Source organism: Rhinolophus ferrumequinum, chromosome 9, assembly GCF_004115265.2.
Source record: "Rhinolophus ferrumequinum isolate MPI-CBG mRhiFer1 chromosome 9, mRhiFer1_v1.p, whole genome shotgun sequence".
In the NCBI taxonomy this organism is placed as follows: domain Eukaryota; kingdom Metazoa; phylum Chordata; class Mammalia; order Chiroptera; family Rhinolophidae; genus Rhinolophus; species Rhinolophus ferrumequinum.
The window spans coordinates 41,292,214-41,311,141 of NC_046292.1; the positions used below are offsets into that span (position 1 = coordinate 41,292,214).

At 41.1% G+C, this 18,928-nt stretch overlaps 1 protein-coding gene across 6 annotated transcripts in view; it reads right to left on the bottom strand.

The window, feature by feature from the left end:
* The window catches only part of DAB1 (DAB adaptor protein 1), a 390,549-nt gene that overhangs the window by 260,900 nt on the left and 110,721 nt on the right, over positions 1-18,928 (bottom strand). For all 6 annotated transcript variants that reach the window (XM_033115304.1, XM_033115303.1, XM_033115305.1 and 3 more), the window contains exon 2: positions 4,801-5,003. In XM_033115304.1, coding sequence (XP_032971195.1) covers positions 4,801-4,867 — 67 coding nt within the window. In that variant the 5' untranslated portion in view covers positions 4,868-5,003. The remainder of the gene's footprint in view (positions 1-4,800; positions 5,004-18,928) is intronic.

The window sequence follows — 18,928 nt, forward strand, 5'->3', positions numbered from 1 at the left end:
GTGCCTTGATTTTTGGAGCCAAATCTTTCTGAGAAGAAATAAGGTAATGTGTTGTTGTTGTTGTTAACTCATGATTCTTGGGTATAGTTCTAATATAAATAGAAGGAAAATGAATAAATTTATTTCTAGGTGTTTCTAGAAAACCAGGAGACAATGCTGAACTATAATCTCACAAAGAAGAGGGCAGAAAAGGCACCACTGACCAAGCCAGTGCCATGTTGCAGATCCCAAGCTGGCCCTTTACCCAGGATATCTCTTGGCCTTCTGATGACAAGTCTCTCTGTCTCTCTCTCTCTCTCACACTCACTGACTCACTCACTCTTAAAGATAAGTGTCAAAGAGGCTAAATAACCCATCTCTGGTTACACAGCAGGAAAGGAGAAGAGTTACTATTAAAAACCAGGTCTGTCCGGGTCCAAAGTTAGCGCTCTTTCTACTACACAAAGCTGCCAGATGTGGTGACTGAGAAACTCCAGGCAGTGCCCCCAGAAGTGTCTGCATCTGCTCATCATGGGACCCACTCCTTTACCACAGTCTTCTACTAGGTGGCCTAATTCTGGGGTTTCAAGTAATAAGAACTGTGTCAACTCTTCTCCCTTTTGATGGCAGGTAACGAACTTGAAAATATACATCCTCCAGTCCCCCATCAAATTCCACTCCTGGAATATGCACCGTGTGACAAGCTGTATGTGTCGGGGACACAATCCAATAAAAATGAAACGAAGAAAACAATTTTATTTCTCACTACTTTCATCCCTACCTTATTTGTATTGTGAATATTCTAGTTACATCTCATAGATGGCCTGTCTAGAAACTCATTTTATGGTGAAATATGCCCCTGTGTGACTTGTATTTAAAACTGTCTGACTTGCTTTCAACAGGTTGGGTTAAAGAATTGGGGTGATAGGTTTTTGAGAAATTCTAAAGGACCTCTTAACTTTCTTTATCCCACTCTTTCTCACAATAGATGACCCATATTGTGAGGTATTCTTTTTTAGGGAATAGAATACCTTCCCTGGGAACTATCTAAATCCTGCCCCGTGGTGCGGGGGAGGAGAACTCTTCTAGTCTGAAATATCATGTAATAATATGAAAAATATACTTTGGATATATGTCAAAAACAAAGCAGGATATAAAATTGTATGAATAATATGATCTCAAGCACATATTATCCTGAAAAGTCAGTTCAGAAGGAAGTAACTTACAATGTTATAGTAGTTACTTTTGACTGATGGGATTATGTATGCTACTTTGTCATTTCTAATTTTCAGTAACAAGCATATATAGCGTTTTTTAAAAAGTCAAATGATATTACTAAAATATAGTATAGTACATACATTTTTTTTCCAGAAAGAGGCTTAAGTATTATTCAGTATTTCCTTACTACCAAAAGCATTGGTAGTAAGTATATATGAGGTTATAAACTTTGACTAATACCAGGCACAAAGACTATTCAAGAAAAGAAAGTTATATATCAATCTTGTTGATGAATATGGATATCAAAATCCTAAGTAAAATATCAACAAATCAAATCCACATATAGGAAATAATACAGAAAACAACACATCATGAATGAATAGAATTTACCTCAGGAATGAAAATTAGAAAAATCTATCAGTGAAATCCACCACAAAATAAATTAAAATAGAAAAATAAAATACGTATTGAAATAAATATAGAAAAAGCATATGATCAAATTCAACGTGCAAATTCAGGAATAAAAAACTATTTCCTGGAAATGGATAAATAAAGGAGAACTAATAAAGAAATTTAGAAAAAACTTCAGTATCACACAGGTAATTGAGAAACACTTCTATTAATTTAAGACGAGATTAGGATACCTACTATCACCAAGTATTGTGCTGACAGACCTAGCCAATGCAGTAAGACAAGGAAAAGAAGTACCATGTTTCCCTGAAAATAAGACCTCGCTGGACAATCAGCTCTAATGTGTCTTTTGGAGCAAAAATCAATATAAGACCCGGTCTATTTTACTATAATATAAGAACGGAGCTTATAAAACATAACATAAAATAAAATAAAGTAAAATATAATATAATATAATATAATACCAGGTCTTATATTAATTTTTGCTCCAAAAGACACATTAAAAATGATTGTCCAGCCAGGTCTTATTTTTGGGGAAACACCGTACTTAAGGTTTGCAGAGGAAGACAGAAACTTACTCACGAGGTTATATGTTGCCTCCACAGAAAAATCAAAGTGGAGTTGGAAAAAATATTAGTGAAAGAGTTGAGCAATACAATTATATTCAAGATTCAAGACTGATATATAAATTATTTCCTTTTAAAGTTCTACTTATTTTGATCTAGTTACCAATACTTGTTTAATGGAATATTTACTATTCCATAGTCAAAACTGAAGAACAAGAAGTGAATTATTATTCTTGTTACCAGCACATTCTCTTTCTCGCTTTAATGTATGAGTGTGTTTCCCTAGTGCCTTGGGCCAGACACGTATATAGAGAATAAAGAGGGTTTATCATTGTTGCATAATGACAAACAATTTTTAAAACCTTGCTCTAGGACAAATCGGCTATATGCTTTTTAAGATCCCCTCTATGATGAGATAAGAGAAAATAATGTAAGAGGATGATGATGATGATGGTAAAGAAGAGAAAGAGGAGGAGGAGGGGGTGGAAATAGGATAAGGGAACAGAGAAAAGAAGGGAGAGGAGGGAGACAAGAAAGGTGATAGGAAAGGAAGGAGGTGAGAAGAGGTAAGGAGAGAAGGAGGAGGGTGAAGAAAAAGAGGAAAACGGGAAACAAGGCTAAATTTTGTTGAGCCTTTACTATGTGCCACGTACTGTGTTTTATTTACCTTATTTCAATTAATCTTCATAGTGAGGCTTTGAGGTTTGCACTATGATAATCTTGTTTTATCGGAGAGGAAACTGAAGCTCAGAGAGTTAATATTCTAAAGTCACACAGTTAGGAAAGGGTGCAGCCAGAATGTGACCCAGATCAACCTGTCCAGACTTCTCAGCATTAGCCCCTCACTAGAGGACACTCGTTGCACGCGTATTGTGCTGGGTTTAGAGCTTCTTAGAATACGAAGACGAGGAGGCTCTACAAAGGTCACCTTCACGCTCCCGCCCCAAGTCCTCAACTAAGCCAATGGTCTGAACACCGGAATCCTCTCTTTAGAATACTTCTGGTTTTGCATGTTAAAATTAAGAATGAAAAGATGTTCACTAAGATACAATTTTTAATGCATTAAGCATTCAAGAGCACAAGTGTAGTGGAAAGGTTAAATTTGAAGCAAAAATATAACTTGTCAGTTTCCACTGAAAAAGGATTTAAATTCTAGTACATACCGGGCTCTGCAATTTTTTTCCCCCATGTAGCAGTTCTCCCAAGACCTGTGCTCTCACCCACTTGCTTTCCTTCTATTATTCTTAGACCACAATGTATAAAAAAAACAAAAAAAAAAACAAAAAAAAAAAACAAGGTTTACATTAAGTTTTAGGGACTAAAATAGACTGCTTCCAAAATATTTGTGTTTCAAATAAACATCTAAAGCAAAATTTATAGTCCTTCCTGGATTTTGGCTGTCCAAAGTCTGCATATGCATTACATTTATGTCCCTTGCTTCCTATAGAGTGTCAGACAAATGCCATCACAAAACATGACTGGGCAGGCACAGCGACGTCTCGAACAAATCACTGCCTATACAAAGCAACCAAGGGCATCTGGGTTTGCAAGCCCATATTGACAGATTTCAAACCTGAAAGAGAGCTCTATTAATCCTCTTCTATGCAGCTGAGAAGGCAGGGGAGGAAAAGAGCCAAAACCACAGAGAGAACACACACACACACACACACACACAGAGCAAGAGGTTGCTTGCATCCAATTACAACAGGGGGACACACTGAAAGGTAGGGCCATAAAGCCACAGGACCAAATTCTTCAGAAAACATGAAAAGTGATAGAATTATTTTATTATCCCACTAGACATGCCAGTCTTCATTACCAGATATCTATGTACCTTCCCTGTAAAATGCGCTTTCTAAGTGTTGGGAGTTCAAGGGTGAATAAGAGGTCCAGTTCTGAAGGGGTGTATAGTATAGACGACAAATAAAAATGCAGGGCATTTGTAAGAACGTGAGATGCTAACAAAGTGCAAAACAAACAAGAGCAAGTAACCCAATTTAGAGAGTAAGGAAAGCCCCCCACCCCAGGAGGTCCCACCAAGCTTAAACCTGAACAATAATAAGTAGGAGTCCATCTAGAACAAAGTGGGGAGCGACCAAAGGATTTCAGGTTAGATTAATAAGATTCCGGTGGTTCTAAAGTCTGGCCTCTAAACCAACATCATCACCATCACCTGGCAACTTGTTATAAATGCAAAATCTCAGGGTCCCATCCTAGACCTAGACTTAGGGAACCCAAAACTCTGGGGGTGAGACTCAGCTGTTTGTTTTAACAAGCCTTCCATGTGATTCTGGCGCTCTGCAGTTGGGAGAACCACTGATAATATACAAAGGTGAATAAAAACAGATGGAGGGTAGACAGGGTTAAACAATGAGGGGAAGGGATTTATAGGTTATGAAAAGAATTTTGCATTTTAGTTTTGGAGAATAATGGAGAGCCATTCAAATATTATACAATGAGCACAGAAAAAAAAAGCCACACAACAACAACAACATAGCAAAAAAAGCTGATGACTATTAAAAATATATATGTGACCCTAAAGACAGTACTGGATATCATGCCAGAGATACAAACTCATTTCTGTATAGACAAGTAGCCATTAAGAAAGAATCAAATTCGTTCCTACCTTTCTTTCTGGAGTCTTTCTTGGTGCTGGTTTTCACAGCTACTTGAAGTTCTGTCTCAGTTGACATCCTACTAAATCCTTAGTCCACTTCACACAGATCCCGGGCCTCGGCCAGGATCATTGAGGACTCTTCTCCAAGACAACAACTCCGCCCTTCAGAAATGACACCCCGAGCTGCACATCTCATTCACTCTTTTCGAGTGCTGCAAATCAAGGGAAGAGAACATTCAGAACCATTGCCCTTTTGAAGTGAAACACGAAATGAGGGGGAACAAATGAAGACTCACGCATACAAAAACAGGAAAACCTTGGTCTCCGTGTACAAACGGCTCTCATGACTTCATCAAGCCGTGGACAGGTCCACAGCAAAAGGAATCAGAGGCCTATCTGCAAAACTGTTTCTCCAACTGGGTCACTCAAAAGAGATCTTTGAAACCCTGGATGTTCAACAAGGGCAACACCTAACTCTTTGTTTTCCGTGTTTCTTCTTTTCAAGCACGAGATGCCACCCAGAAAACACAGCAGGCATATTTCCTGAGCAGCCCTGTGGAGGCATTTCCAATAGTGGGGCACTCATCTATCAGCCAGGCTTGATCAGAGTCCTGACAGCTAAAGCAGATCATAGAGAAGTGACCTGTGGTCAGTCCCTCACTGGCAGGCAGCAGAGGCGGGCATGGAGTTGACACAGCATTGGGCTCCAAGGGTAAGGTGACAAATGGGGCTGAGAAACTTTCCAGCAAGCCAATTTCTATGGCAGCTTTCCCCCCTAGCTATAAGAGCAGACAAGCATTTAACGTGGGGAGAAAAAGAAAAGAAGCAGATACACATTTCATTCATTCTTTCTTTAATGGATATGCATTGCACACTGCTAAGTACTGTTACGTGCAGACACTGTTCTGGGAAGAGATAATAATGGAACTATAACCACTTCAATTACAGCTAGTATTTACCACGCACTTACTATATACCATGCCCTTAGCTACTCCTTCACATGTATTAATTCATTTGCTTTCATTAAATTGAATGAACGTATTCCCTGGGTCAAGCCAACAGTCTTTTTCCAGTGACTACCTATCTGAGAGTTTAGTTGAAAACAAACATTTCACTGGTTATCCGTTTTTTAAATAGTATCAAGATGATATTATACTATGGCTTAGCTGCCGAGGCTCTGATCAAGCTCGGCTGAGCAGGCTACTGGAAATGGATCTTCAAACTGTGCAGCCAATCCTTAGCTCTCCCACAGATCTAGAACTGTTCACTTGAAAAAGGCTGACCTAGAATGCCAGTGTCAGCTCAAAAAGGATAATGACCCAAACCGCTCAGTCAAGGCAACTAGAGATGGATTAACTGGAAGGGCCAACACGAAAGCCGCATGAATATGATAGGTTCCCCGGTTTGTTTTTAACAAGCTATTTTTTAAAGAGCACACTGGCCCTGAATGAAAGGGGCTTGCACTAGAGGACCTAAGGCTACAACTAAGGAAAATGAAAAGTTCTCTCTCTAGAATGGGGTCCATAAGATTATTTATAGAAAATGAAAACTCTTCTTGCCATTTTGGTTTCTATGCCATTCCATTAGCCTGCACTGCCCAACCTAACCTCTCCCCTCCCGCAAAAGACAGCATTTCATAAGGGATGAGAGTCACAAAACCCAGTCATATATGGACATAACTAATTTTATTAATGGTATTTATCATTTCATTGCAATACCTATCGATTACGGGTCAGGTGCAAATCCTGGCTCCTTCGTGTCAACAGACATTTACTGTGCAACCATGCTGGCCAAGAGTAGAGAGTCAAAGCCTGGTTCCTGTCATCAAAGGAGCTCAGTCTAGCAGAGGTGTCAGTCATGTAAGGGACTGCAATACACGTAGCCAGAACTAACGCAGACATATACCTGGCATCCTGGGCACAAAGGATCAACTATCGATCTTTGCTTGGAAGAGTCAATCAAGCTTCAGAGAGGAGCCCTACACTGTGGGATCTTGAAGAATGATGCTTCTGTCAAGTGCATGATAAGGGAAAGGACCAATGGCTACTCAATAAATGCATGTATAACAAAGGAATGAACGGTTGTTTCAGGCAGAAGGACCAGCATGTACAAGGAAACGTAAGTCTAGTAAGGAGGTGATATACTTTCCCATCTTCCCAATTTTCCCTTGGGTGCTACCTTTCTATAGACTCTTTCTTTTCAAGTCTGGCTTGACATTCTATCAACCCCCTTAAGCTTCAGTTCAAAGAGGTATCTCATGCAGAATGGTTTTCTGATCTCTCTGTTAAATGGAATTTCTCCCTACTTATGTCATGATCTGATGTTTGGGCAGCTTCATAGTTTGATCCACTTACAAGCAATGTGATAATGAGGAAGTCACTCAACCCTTTGCCTCAGTTTCTCTATCTGTATAATGGGGATAACAATATCAACTTCACAAAGCTGCTGGTGAAATTGTGATCACATGTGTAACAAGCTTGGAAGGGTACCTTGCACATTTTTTGGTAAGCACTTGATAAATATTAGGCATTAATAGTTTCCTATGTTACACGGCTGGTAGGTCACATGGCTGGTACGTGGCTACAAGTCCATCTTATTATCCTCCTTCCACAGAGGAGGAAACCAAGGTAGGTTAAATCTGCTTTCCAAGGACAAATTGCACGAAATGATAGAATCTAAGACATTTCTATCATGCTGGTCTTGCACACAGTAGGTACCTAATCCATTTAAAAGAAAGAAATGAGCTGAAATATGTGTATTTTACACAATTTCAAGCACTCTTCAAAGTCAACGTATAAAACTGGATTGGATGTGGGCCACTTTCTCCCCTTCAACTTTATAAGCGACAATTACAGCACCTGTCCCTATTCTGTATCTCCAGCGTCACCTGTTCAACAAAACATGATTGTGTTCAAGTGTTATAAGCATTACTTGTGAATTTCTGAAGTACATCCATATATCAATAATGAAAAGGAACAGCACCATTTTGAATAAAAACTTAAATAAGGAAGCTGTACTACAGAGAGAACGTACCATGGCAGGGACCCTGGCTCCCCTTTTAATTTTCCAAAAGCCAGAGGTTGAGCAAATGCTGTGAAGTAACTCCAGATTATTTAGGAAATTCGTTTCTTTGTAATCAAGGAGATTAAAGTCCTCTAGAGCCAGAAACCATGTGACAACTCAAATCATTTTCCCCCAGCAAAAGCCGTCAAACCCTATCAGTTAAATTCAGGCTCGCCTAGAATTTTGAAATGCTTCAATAATGTTTCTTTGCTCCACACAATCTGCAGTAATTTAATATTCCTGAAGTGTGTCAGGTTTTTTATAATGAGCTCTTCAAATCTAAGTGTGAATTATGTAACATTCCACTACAGACATTTTGTCTAGTGAACTGCTTCTAAATGTAAAACCCCGTGTTCAGGGATTGGGGGGCCAGGGGTGGGGGACACCGATCCACAAAGCAGAGCAAACAGATAGGACTTTAAATAATAATAATAATAACAACCAAGCACAAAGGTTTGAGCAGCTACAAGAGAACGGACACATACTAAAACACCCACCGTCACACAGATTTGTGGACTTTCCTCCCTAATGTCCCCTCCCCTTGCACGATCCTATCGTAAAATAAAGCTAAGGTTTATGAGGGCCCACCACGTACTATGCTATCAACTTCGTGTGTATTATCTTATTCGATCCTTCAACCACCTGAAGATATTATTATTGTCTTCATTGGACAAATGAAGAACGTGAGGCACAAACCAGTTTAGTGGCTTGTCCACAGTCACATGACTAATAAATAGCACAGCACAGGGCGGGGTACAAATCACTCTTCTCCCCAACTCAGAACCCTCCCAGATGTCCACCAGCTAACGAATGGAAACACAAAATGTAGTGTATCCATACAATGGAATATATTCAGCTATATAAAGGAATGAAGTACTGAACCTTGAAAACATCACACCAAGTCAAAGAAGTTAGACCGCATGTTGTATGATTCCATTTATATGAAATATCCAACACAGATACATCCACAGTGACAGAAAACAGATCAGTGGTTGCCAGGCAACTCACCTCAGGGGGAGTCACTGCTTATTGGTTACAAGGTCTCCTTTGGGGGTGACGAACATTTTTTTGGCACTAGATAGAGGTGATGGTTGCACAACAGCACGAATGTGATAAATACCGCGGGACGTACACACTCAAATGGTTAATGTTGTCATACGCATTTCACCTGAATTTAAAAATGAAATAAAAACTTCCCAGCCAGGTGTCACACCCTGATTTAAGCCTTGTGTGATATGCTAAGACTACTACAAATTCTAGTCTAAAAGGACAACCCAGCCTTAAAAACCAGATGAAGAGGAGGTAGTATTCCCAGAACCAAGACTTTGGGTTTGAGTCGCAGCAACTCCATTGGTTATAAAGTACATAACACTACCGGCATGTTCTGTGATTGGGGGCATCTTCACCAGCTTCATCCAAAATATAAAGCACCGAAAACAGACCGTTTATCAACATGGCACACAGGTTTGCAACAGTATGGATGAGAAGCCTCGGTTTCCTTATCAGTAAAATGGAAAGATAACAACCAAGTATGCAAGATTTGGAAGATTGATGAGGTCTGGGACATCAGAAGCCTAGCTCCACGTACAGAATGTGGCCTTTTGTGTAAGAAAGGAAGAGATCTCAATCTGCTTCTCTGTACAAATAGAAACACAGGACAAACAAATCAGAAAACAGTGAAGCTGTTTTTCTACACGGGAGATCCTGGGTGGTGGAGTGACTGGGTGACCGGGTAGAAAGATATGGCAAAGGGCGATACTTCTCAGAGTATAACTTTTTACATAATGTCCATTTGGCAGCATATTAATATTCTACATTTTTGAAAAAAAAATTAAACTAACAGGGATAGGACGTGAGGGGGGAAGGCTAAAACTCAGAGTGGACTGAAACAAACCAATCCACTTGTATTTCAAATGAACTTCATAAACAGGATCACTGGAGGGGAAAGAAAGAATGAATCCAAATAATTGATGGCCACAGCATTTGACTGTTTACACTCAGTCTTGGGCAGGGTTGGGTCAGGGGGAGCTGCAAACAAACCTCGAACTCTTTTTAGTAGGCTTTTTGGTAGTGTTATGAGCAAAGCAATTACGAAAATATTTCAGATGTATTACAGGATTGAGCAAAGGATACGTATTTTGATATTCCTGAGAGCCAAGGTTCTCACTATGGAAGAAGAGACATTAAAATGAGAGGGAAGGCAGGAAAGAATACTGTGGGGATGGATTAGAAATTGGAGATTTCAGGGTAAACTAATGATTTACAAAATCTACACGCGTCTGTGTATGTGTGTATGTATACATGAGTTTATATGCATATATTTTTGAGTTCTGTCCACTGAACGGGTCTAGGGCAAACATACCTCAGAGCAATGTGATACCTAACACCTAGATTTTGGTTTATACGACCATTGCCTCTTAAAAGGAACTGGGGGTTCTTGGGGAAAGCGATGACTCCAGAGCTGGGGCTGGTCTGGTACAAGGTGAGCCTGAAATATCTTGTTATTCCAGAAAGTAAAGAAGTGCTCAAACAAACACAGCTGATGGGGGAATGTCACAAGGATACAAAGGACATCTTAGAGGATGTGTCACTGGCTTAATCTGGAACAATTTAAACACCAATATAAGGTAAGGATGCTATTAACTAATAAACCACTGAAAAAATAGGAATCCATGAATCCTATTATAAAAGAGAACGCTGTCTGGTAAATACAGAGGGAATGCTGGAGTATAAAATCAACACTTTGCAGCCATCAAAATAAAGTTTAGTCAGGCAAGAATCCTCAATAAATGTTGAATCCAGGGAACATTTTTGACGAGAAGCAGGACATTTGCAGATTAAAGTGTCTTCTTGCTTACTGTTTAGAGCTGCAAGGGAAAAATCTGTGATTATACAATGGAGAAACCAAACTAACATTAACGAAGAGAGGCGGAAGAATATCATGTGACACCCTGAAAAGAACACATCACTACCATGTAGTATTCTAGCCAGGGATCTAATCAGGTTATGCATTTAAAAATGGGGTGACAGGACTGTATTCTTAAAAAATGTAGTCATCAAAGACAAAGGTAGGCTGTGGAAATATTTTAGATGAAAAGAAACTGAACAGATACAACAACTAAATGCAATACCAGTACAGGATCCCATACCGGAGAACAAAGAAATTCTACAAAGGAATTATTGGGCCAATTAACAAATTTGAATATTGAATTAGGTAAAAATACTGGAGCAATATTAAATTCATTTAATTTTTGATAACTTTCCTGTGGTTACGTAAGAGAATATACTTAGGGAATACAGACAAAGCATTTAGGAATAAAGGACTAAGATATGTGCACCTTATTTACAAATGATTCAGGAAAATAAAAATTATATATATATATATATATATGCGTATATGTGTGTATATATGCATATACATTCAGAGAAACAGAATACACAAATGAAAGCAAATAAGATAAAATATTAGCAATAAGTGAATCTAAATAAAGGAAATACAGTATTTATGTATATTCTTATACTTTTTCCTATAGTTTTTAGATTATTTCCAAAAAAAGAGAGAGAGAAACAAAAAGTCTAGCTCAGATCCTAACACACAGAGATATGCAACAAAGCCAATTCTGGCCTCTCTTTTCTTTTATGTTCAGACCCATTCCAGCTCCGCAGACAGCATGATTTCTAATTCCCAAGGCTAGCTGAATTTAAAATTAGTTTGTGGCTGTCACATCTCATTACAGATTCCAACTTCACCCCATATCTGCCTGGACTACCTGACTTGGCAGAAGTCTCGGGATCACAGTTGTTTCGAGCAGGTCTCTTTCTTCCCGAGCTCTGGACTTCTCTCCAGACTATGCCTCATGCTAGAAATTTGCCCACTAAGACCTTTCATCTACCTGCCCCATAGATCACTGCAGGCTCCTTTAATGACTTAGCTAACATCAGCCTTTCCTGGATCGTCTCCCTCTCCTTCCCTGAGACCATGGCTTTAACTTGTCAAACCTTTTTCTTTTCTTCTTTTCTTATTCTTCAGTACGTCAAGGCTACTGATCTGATCCAGCCCATTTGAAAAATGCCTAAAATGCGCTCATTCTGCATATTTGTTCTTTTCAGGGACAAGAAAATAGGAAAGAATAAGGTTTTGCTGGAACCCAATGGCAATATTTATTAAAAACTGCTGGGGTGTCAGAAGTGCAAATGTGGTGGGAACTTGAGCAGACTGACATTCAAAGACACCACATCTCTCTCTACTGATAAAGTACCACCATCCTCATAGCAAATGTAGAGCCATCACCCTTCAAGAAAAATAATACACAGGTAGAACACATCCCTGGCTTTAAAACTCTGAAGGCCACACAGGTGATAGATTAACGAATCTACTGTAAACCTAATCAATACAGTTTTCCCACAACTGTGTGTGTGAAGAAAAGGGAGAAAAATCAGAGATTTAGAAGACATGCCTTGGCCTGAGAGCTCATCTTCGTTGTGTGGCTCGTTTACCTGACTTATGAAAGAAGAAAAAGAATTTCAGGCTGTTTACAGAAAGCTTTATAGAAAGCCATTCTCTATAACGGGATAAAATTACTAAATGAGGAAAACTGGAGTAAAGGGGAACAAAGGATTGGAAATGAAGGTGAAGGTAGAAGCAAGGATTAAGGCACCAAAAATCTGTAGAGTTGCAAAAGATAGGCTGTCAGCTGATTTGTGAGATTCCTAGAGGCCAAAGCAAAGAAGGAAATATGATCAGTTGCAGGTTTCAGAAAGCCCATGCTCAAATAAACCTTCCCTGCCTCTTTGAACCATGAATGAAGAATAAAAAGAACCTACAGGTTTTCATGAAATCAACACTGTGTGCTACCATGGACATTAACATCTGCACTGTCTCTACAAAAAAAAAAAAAAAAAAAAAAAAAAAATTCAACAGGGAACTTTCAATGTCCCTTAATTTATGCTGAGAACATAATGCTAAAGCATAATTTAGTACTGATACTTTTAAATAGGGTCAAAACAATGCAACCCAAGTCATTTTAAAGTCTCTATGAACAAAACATGCTTTTTAAACTAAATTGAAAAATAAGTAAGTGGGATACAGCTATCTGGTAGTCTGGCTTTTCTAGGGTAAAATCTAAAATAAAAAAATATGTATTTACATAGTTTATCAGTTTACTCATCTGTAAAATGGGTTAATGTTGAATGTAACTCATGGGATTAAAAAAATGTGAATGAAAGTTATGTGAAAGTACTTTTGGAAAAACAAAATGCTATGTTCCGGAAGGCAGGCACTGTTATTTTTCAGGTATCAGTCAGCCTTCAGCAAGGTGATGATAGGAAGAACAAAATGTATTTCTTTAATCAAACTCAAGGCTAACTAAAGTCAGAACCAGGTTTCGGTACTATTAAAGGAATTTATATGACAGCAACATGGCATATTTAGGAACATTTCAGTTAACTAATGGATCACAGTTTCATTAAGTATTTATTGCACCATGAAAATTCATTACATAAACTCTTAGAGTATCAGAAAAAGCAAGTATATAAACCTAAAATAATGCCATTAGTCTTTCAATACTTGGAGGCCCACTTCTGCCCAATCTTCTAAAATCTTCTCCTCTGATTTTACAAAAATGTATCAGTAAGTGGCAGAAGCTCAAGGCGTAAGCTATCAGAGGGGCAGGATTGGAATCCTACCTGTACCTCTGTCTGCCTGTGTAACTTTAGGCACTTAAGCTACTCAACCACCCTGAGCCTCGATTTCTTCATCTCTAAAATGGGGGTGCTGTGGATCCTGTAGTCTTCAAACCAGGGAACATGCAGCCCAGGGAGAAAATCCACTGGGGTGAAGAAAGCAAACTCTGCTGTATCTCCTTATAATTATTTTTATCTTAAAAAATAGAAAATAGTTTATTACTTTACTATGCAGATGGACAGTAGCATATGTATGTAAATTTATATATAAAAATTCATACGCTGATGCAGAATACAGAGTTCAAAAGTTGCTCACGGATGGGGTTGACTACTGGCAGGGGACAAGGGTCTACCTGTGATTTAACAGGGGAGTGACTGACACAGCTCAGGTTCTTTCAAGATGATGCTAGTTCAGGAATCACCGGCAGGTCTGAGGCCAGGGACAGGGAGGGCAGGGAGGCCATCTGGGAACTGCTGCATCAAAGGTGCTACTAAGTTTCCAAGCTTATGCTCTTCAATTTTCCTTTCCAAAGATGCCCTAGAGAAATGAATCTTCCGGAAAAACAGTGAAAATGCAAACATCCCCAACTCTTGCAGCTCATGCCCATTCAATCACAGGTTCTGTAAATCAATTCAATTCAATATACATTTCCTAAGCACCTACTCTGCGCACAGCACGCCCTGTGCTCCATGCTGGACGTACAGAGCGAGATGAATCAAAGCCTGATGGCTGCTACACCCTCCCAAGGTTGGGGACTGACCTCAGGTGGCCTTCATACCTGTTTCCCAACACGACTCTTACAGGGGCATCTCCTTCATCAGCTTTTCAGCCAGGATGCCGTTCCTCATTTTAACCCTGCCAGCCAGATGAGGAGGCAGACACGCTTTTCACGACTGAACACCCTCTGTTTCGGTGTGATCCCTGTTCCCTCCACAGTGTCTTTGAGTGACAGGGAACTATTGCTATTCTCCAGGGTCTTGGGGAAAAAACCCCAAAACAAGTATTTAATGAGGCCCTCCCAGTAAAGGGGATTTTAAATAAACAAATGTGGCATTTGGCAGCTTTACCTGCTGATTTACCGAAAATACAGACTGCCATTATTGACTCTTTCCACTAGCTGCATTTCATTATGTTAAATGTCGACAATGGGCAAGAGAACAACACGGGCCAATGTAGGGACAGAGCCAGGAGAGCAGTTTCCAGGCTCTCGGCCTCACGTGGAAAGGTGCTGGCTCAGGTAGTAAATGGCCATCACCTGTGATTGGATGGCCATCAGCTGTGGCTAGTTGGCCGTCAGCTGTAACCAGTGAGCCACTGGCCACTAATATAACTGCCTTGGCTACGCTAGCAGAAAATGGGGGCTAGCAAGAAGATGGTGGCTGGCAAGCGCGTAGTGTGGCAAAGTGTGGATTGCGGATCATGTGGCTCCTGATCCTGTGTCTCCAACCCAGCCGCCAGTGAGACTATAGTGGTCTGACTCCCCTACCTGTGGCTCCGTGGGTGTTCCTTTTTGGCCTAGCCATGTCCTGCGTTCTTATGTGGGGAGCGGGACCACAGAGCCCGCCTGCCACCCCGCATGACAGCCAACATCTGTTAAGTGGCAAGCTGAGTGAGTGTGCAACAGATGTTCCCCAGCTGCCTGGCTTCCAGGGTGGCCCTGAGCAGGGGCTCATCCCGAAGCTGTCCGCATTGCAGTGACGGGCGGATCACAATGTCCAGTAGTCACCTGCCCGAGCAACAGCTCTTCCCATTGGCCCCTCTCGAGGTCTCCACTGAGGTGTGCCACCTTCCCCCTGCCCAGAGAGCCCGGGGATGGCTGGCAGGCTTTCTCCCATCACTGACATCCTATTTGAATCCTTCTCTCTCTTCTCAAACACCTAATTTTTACCATCTTCCTTTAGAAACAAAGGTCTTGTCCTCTTCTTTTGCTTTGCTCATAGTCTGCTAGCCTAATCTCAATTACTATAAAATGGGATACATGGATGGCTCAAATTTTCTCCACAATAGGATCTGCACTTGACGGGAAGCAACCCAAGTTCCACAATTATCTCCTTCACAAAACACACACACAACAGTGATAATCCTGGGGCTATTTCCTTAAAGCCGTATGTGGGGACAGAGCCAGGAGTGCAGTTTCCAGGCTCTCAGCCTCATGTGGAAAGGTGCTCACTTGGGTAGTAAATGGCCATCAACTGTGATTGGATGGCCATCAGCTGTGGATAGTTGGCCGTCAGCTGTAACCAGTGAGCCATTGGCCACTAATATAACTGCTGTGGCTACGCTGGCAGGAAATTGGGGCTAGCAAGAAGATGGTGGCTGAGCTAGCAATAGTGGATTGCAGTTAGCACGGCAGATTGTAGCTAGCAAGTGGGGTTGGTTGGCAGAGAGAAGTGGACGGCAGGTTGCACAGTGTGGCTCCTGCTTCCTGTGTTTCCAACCCAGCCACCAGAGAGAACATAGTGGTATGACTCCCCTACCTACGGCTCCGTGTGTGTTCCTTTTTGGCCTCACCATGTCCTGCGTTCTTATGTGGGGAGCGGGACCAGAGATCCCGCATGACACCATATATGGGGACGGAAGCTCAGTCAAAGGAACTCTTTTTTCTGTTTGTTTCCTTATTTGTGAATGTATTTATTTAAACCTTCTCATAGAAACATACAAATTCAATCCCACTGGGCAAATACTGAGCAAATCACCAACATGAAAAACCATTTCCACTCCATGAAACTCCTTCCTCACTGTTGCCCCTGCAAACACCTTCGAATTTCAGCTCCAGCTTTCCTCCAAGGGGACGGATTCCCTGACTACACACACCCTTCCCCTTGCACACCAGCCTCCCGTGTACCCTGTCCCTTACACACTAGAGTAACGCAGCGCAGTGCAGAGGCTCCCAAACTTTTCAGCACAGAGAAATCACCTGAGCAGCTAGAAAAAATACTGATTCTTGTCTCCTACCATGGGATTCTTGTTGAACTGATCTGAGGTGCAACCTGGGCATCAGGATGCTTAAAAACTCCCCGGGTGATGTGAATATGCAGCAAAGTTTGGGAAACACAAGCATAATGGCTAAGAGAATTCACATGCACCGTCAGGGCCAGTGTGACACCACTTCCTAGTCCAGTAGGGTTGGGCCCATTACTGAACTCCACGGAACCTGAATACATTCATTGCAAAATGTGATGGCTCTGAGAATACATGACAGATGCAGTGAGTGTCGTAAATGACATAATCTATAGCAAATGCTTATCACATAGCAGTAAGTGCTGATGGTAGGCAGGAAAATGGCCCCCTAAAGATGTCCATGCTCTAATCATCCGAATGATTTAGAAGATTTAGATAATGAGAATGGACTTTTGAACTGATGAGGTTTCAATGAGATTTGAGGTTTTGAACTGATGAGATCATAGTGAGACTGTGAATATATTTTGCATTTGGGCTGAATGTGAATCTTTGGGGGTCAGAGGGTGGGCTATGATAGAATAAGGGCCCTCACAGATGTCCACTCCCTCACCCGAGTCCCGGCTGACTGAACCAGGAGTGGATTCCTTACCCAAGGACAACTCACTGTTGACCAGCTGCAGCATCGTGGCCTGACAGGAAGAGTTGGTGCAAACCAGATATATGAGGAAAGATGCATATTCTCTCTCTCAAGAATTTGAACTCATAAATACAGATTCTGTCCAGTGGTAATGGGGCCAGAAGTGAAAAGACACACAGGAAGAAGCTGTGAGACATCAAAGGGATGACTGAACAGAAGTCAGGAGTTAGCAGAAGTAAAGACCACAGAAGCCACCAGGTAGAGAAAATACAGAGGGTGACAAAAAAATGTATACGCATTTTAAGAAAGGAAAAAAACTGTATTAAAATTATGCTGATGGTAACCACTTTGAGCGCGTCTTGTAATTGCAGAAGTCAAAGGTGACTTGTATTCATCTTTTGGTAAGGGTACATATTGAGTATAACAATTTTAATATCGTTTTTTCTTTCCTTAAAATGTGTATACATGTTTTGGGTACCCTCTGTATATATAATAAGTAGAAAGAGGTTATTTTCAGTCAAACCAGAAACGGAGGGTACCCAATGGCAGGGAACGCAATGGGAACAAGGTACCCTAACATACCCTAGTCCCTGAGAGGCTGCCAGGATCCTTCCTATTATGAAATCATACGCCAGTCACGGTGAGGCCAGGCTGTATGGCTATTTCTGAGACTAGAAAAATTCCTCCCCAACGTATTGCTCTGCATGGCCTTACAATGCCACACCCGTCCTTACTGGGGGAGGGGCTGCAACAAACAGCCTGAGGCTCTCACTCCGGTGTACTTAACCTATACTTCTCATCTGAACCCTTCAATGCATCACTATTCATATATTAGCTGGTAAAGACTAAACAATACGAACATCACAGTCTCACAGACCTGCCTGGGGTTTTCAAATCATGGTTCCCCTAAGTCCCACATAGGTGACCTTTGAAAGTCCCTTGAAGACTTGGAGCCTCAACTTCTACCTCTGTAAAGCTGCCAAATTGGTAACGTATCCCTATATGGTAGCTGAGTAGAATAAATAAGATAAGATATGCAAATTGCCTGGTACTACATTGCCTCCTGTAGTACTTTTATTTGCTTCCCCTCCCCTCCATTTCATTTGTATATAATTCTTTGGAAGGAAAAGGGAGGCGCTTCCAATATTTATTTCCTATAACATATCCCTATTAGCTTTTCAATACACGCCTGTCAAAATGAATCAGGAAACAATTACCTGAAACGATTTCTGCTGCGATATGAAATCTGATATGTTAACATCACCTGACCTTTAGGCTCCAATCCAGCACGCTGCCCCAAACTCACAGCTCCTTTTGTCCTTCTCACATGAAATACATGTACAGCTCGTATTGGTCAGACCCCAGAGCACACCCCCGTCATCCAAAGTCACACCTCCTCACCTACTCACACTCAGCCCACCAAGAAAGAGATGACACATTCAAAACAGGATTATTCCAGAAGAGTTAATAAAGGGATTACTTACACAGGGGTGAGCTGTGTTGAAGGGAAACCCCAAAGGACAGTGCAGTATCCCAGGGACAGACTCACAGAACTGTAATCTCTCCTAGAAATGAAGGGGTTAGGGAAGAGGGGGAACAGCACTGGGAGGGAACCCTGTAGAGATAGTTGCCTTAAAAGGAGCAGTGACCTGCAGTCTGGGATACAGCAAGCCCAAGGCTACCCAGCCAGAGAAAGCCCAAAAGCAGATCAAAATATATACTTCATTCTCATCCTTCCCACCCTTCAGCAGCCTGCTGGAACCGGCATTGGATAATCCCAAGAAGCCAGGTAGGGGGTGGAGGGGTACAGGAAGTTCCTGGGCGCAGTCCACACAGATTAGGCTTCCGGGCAG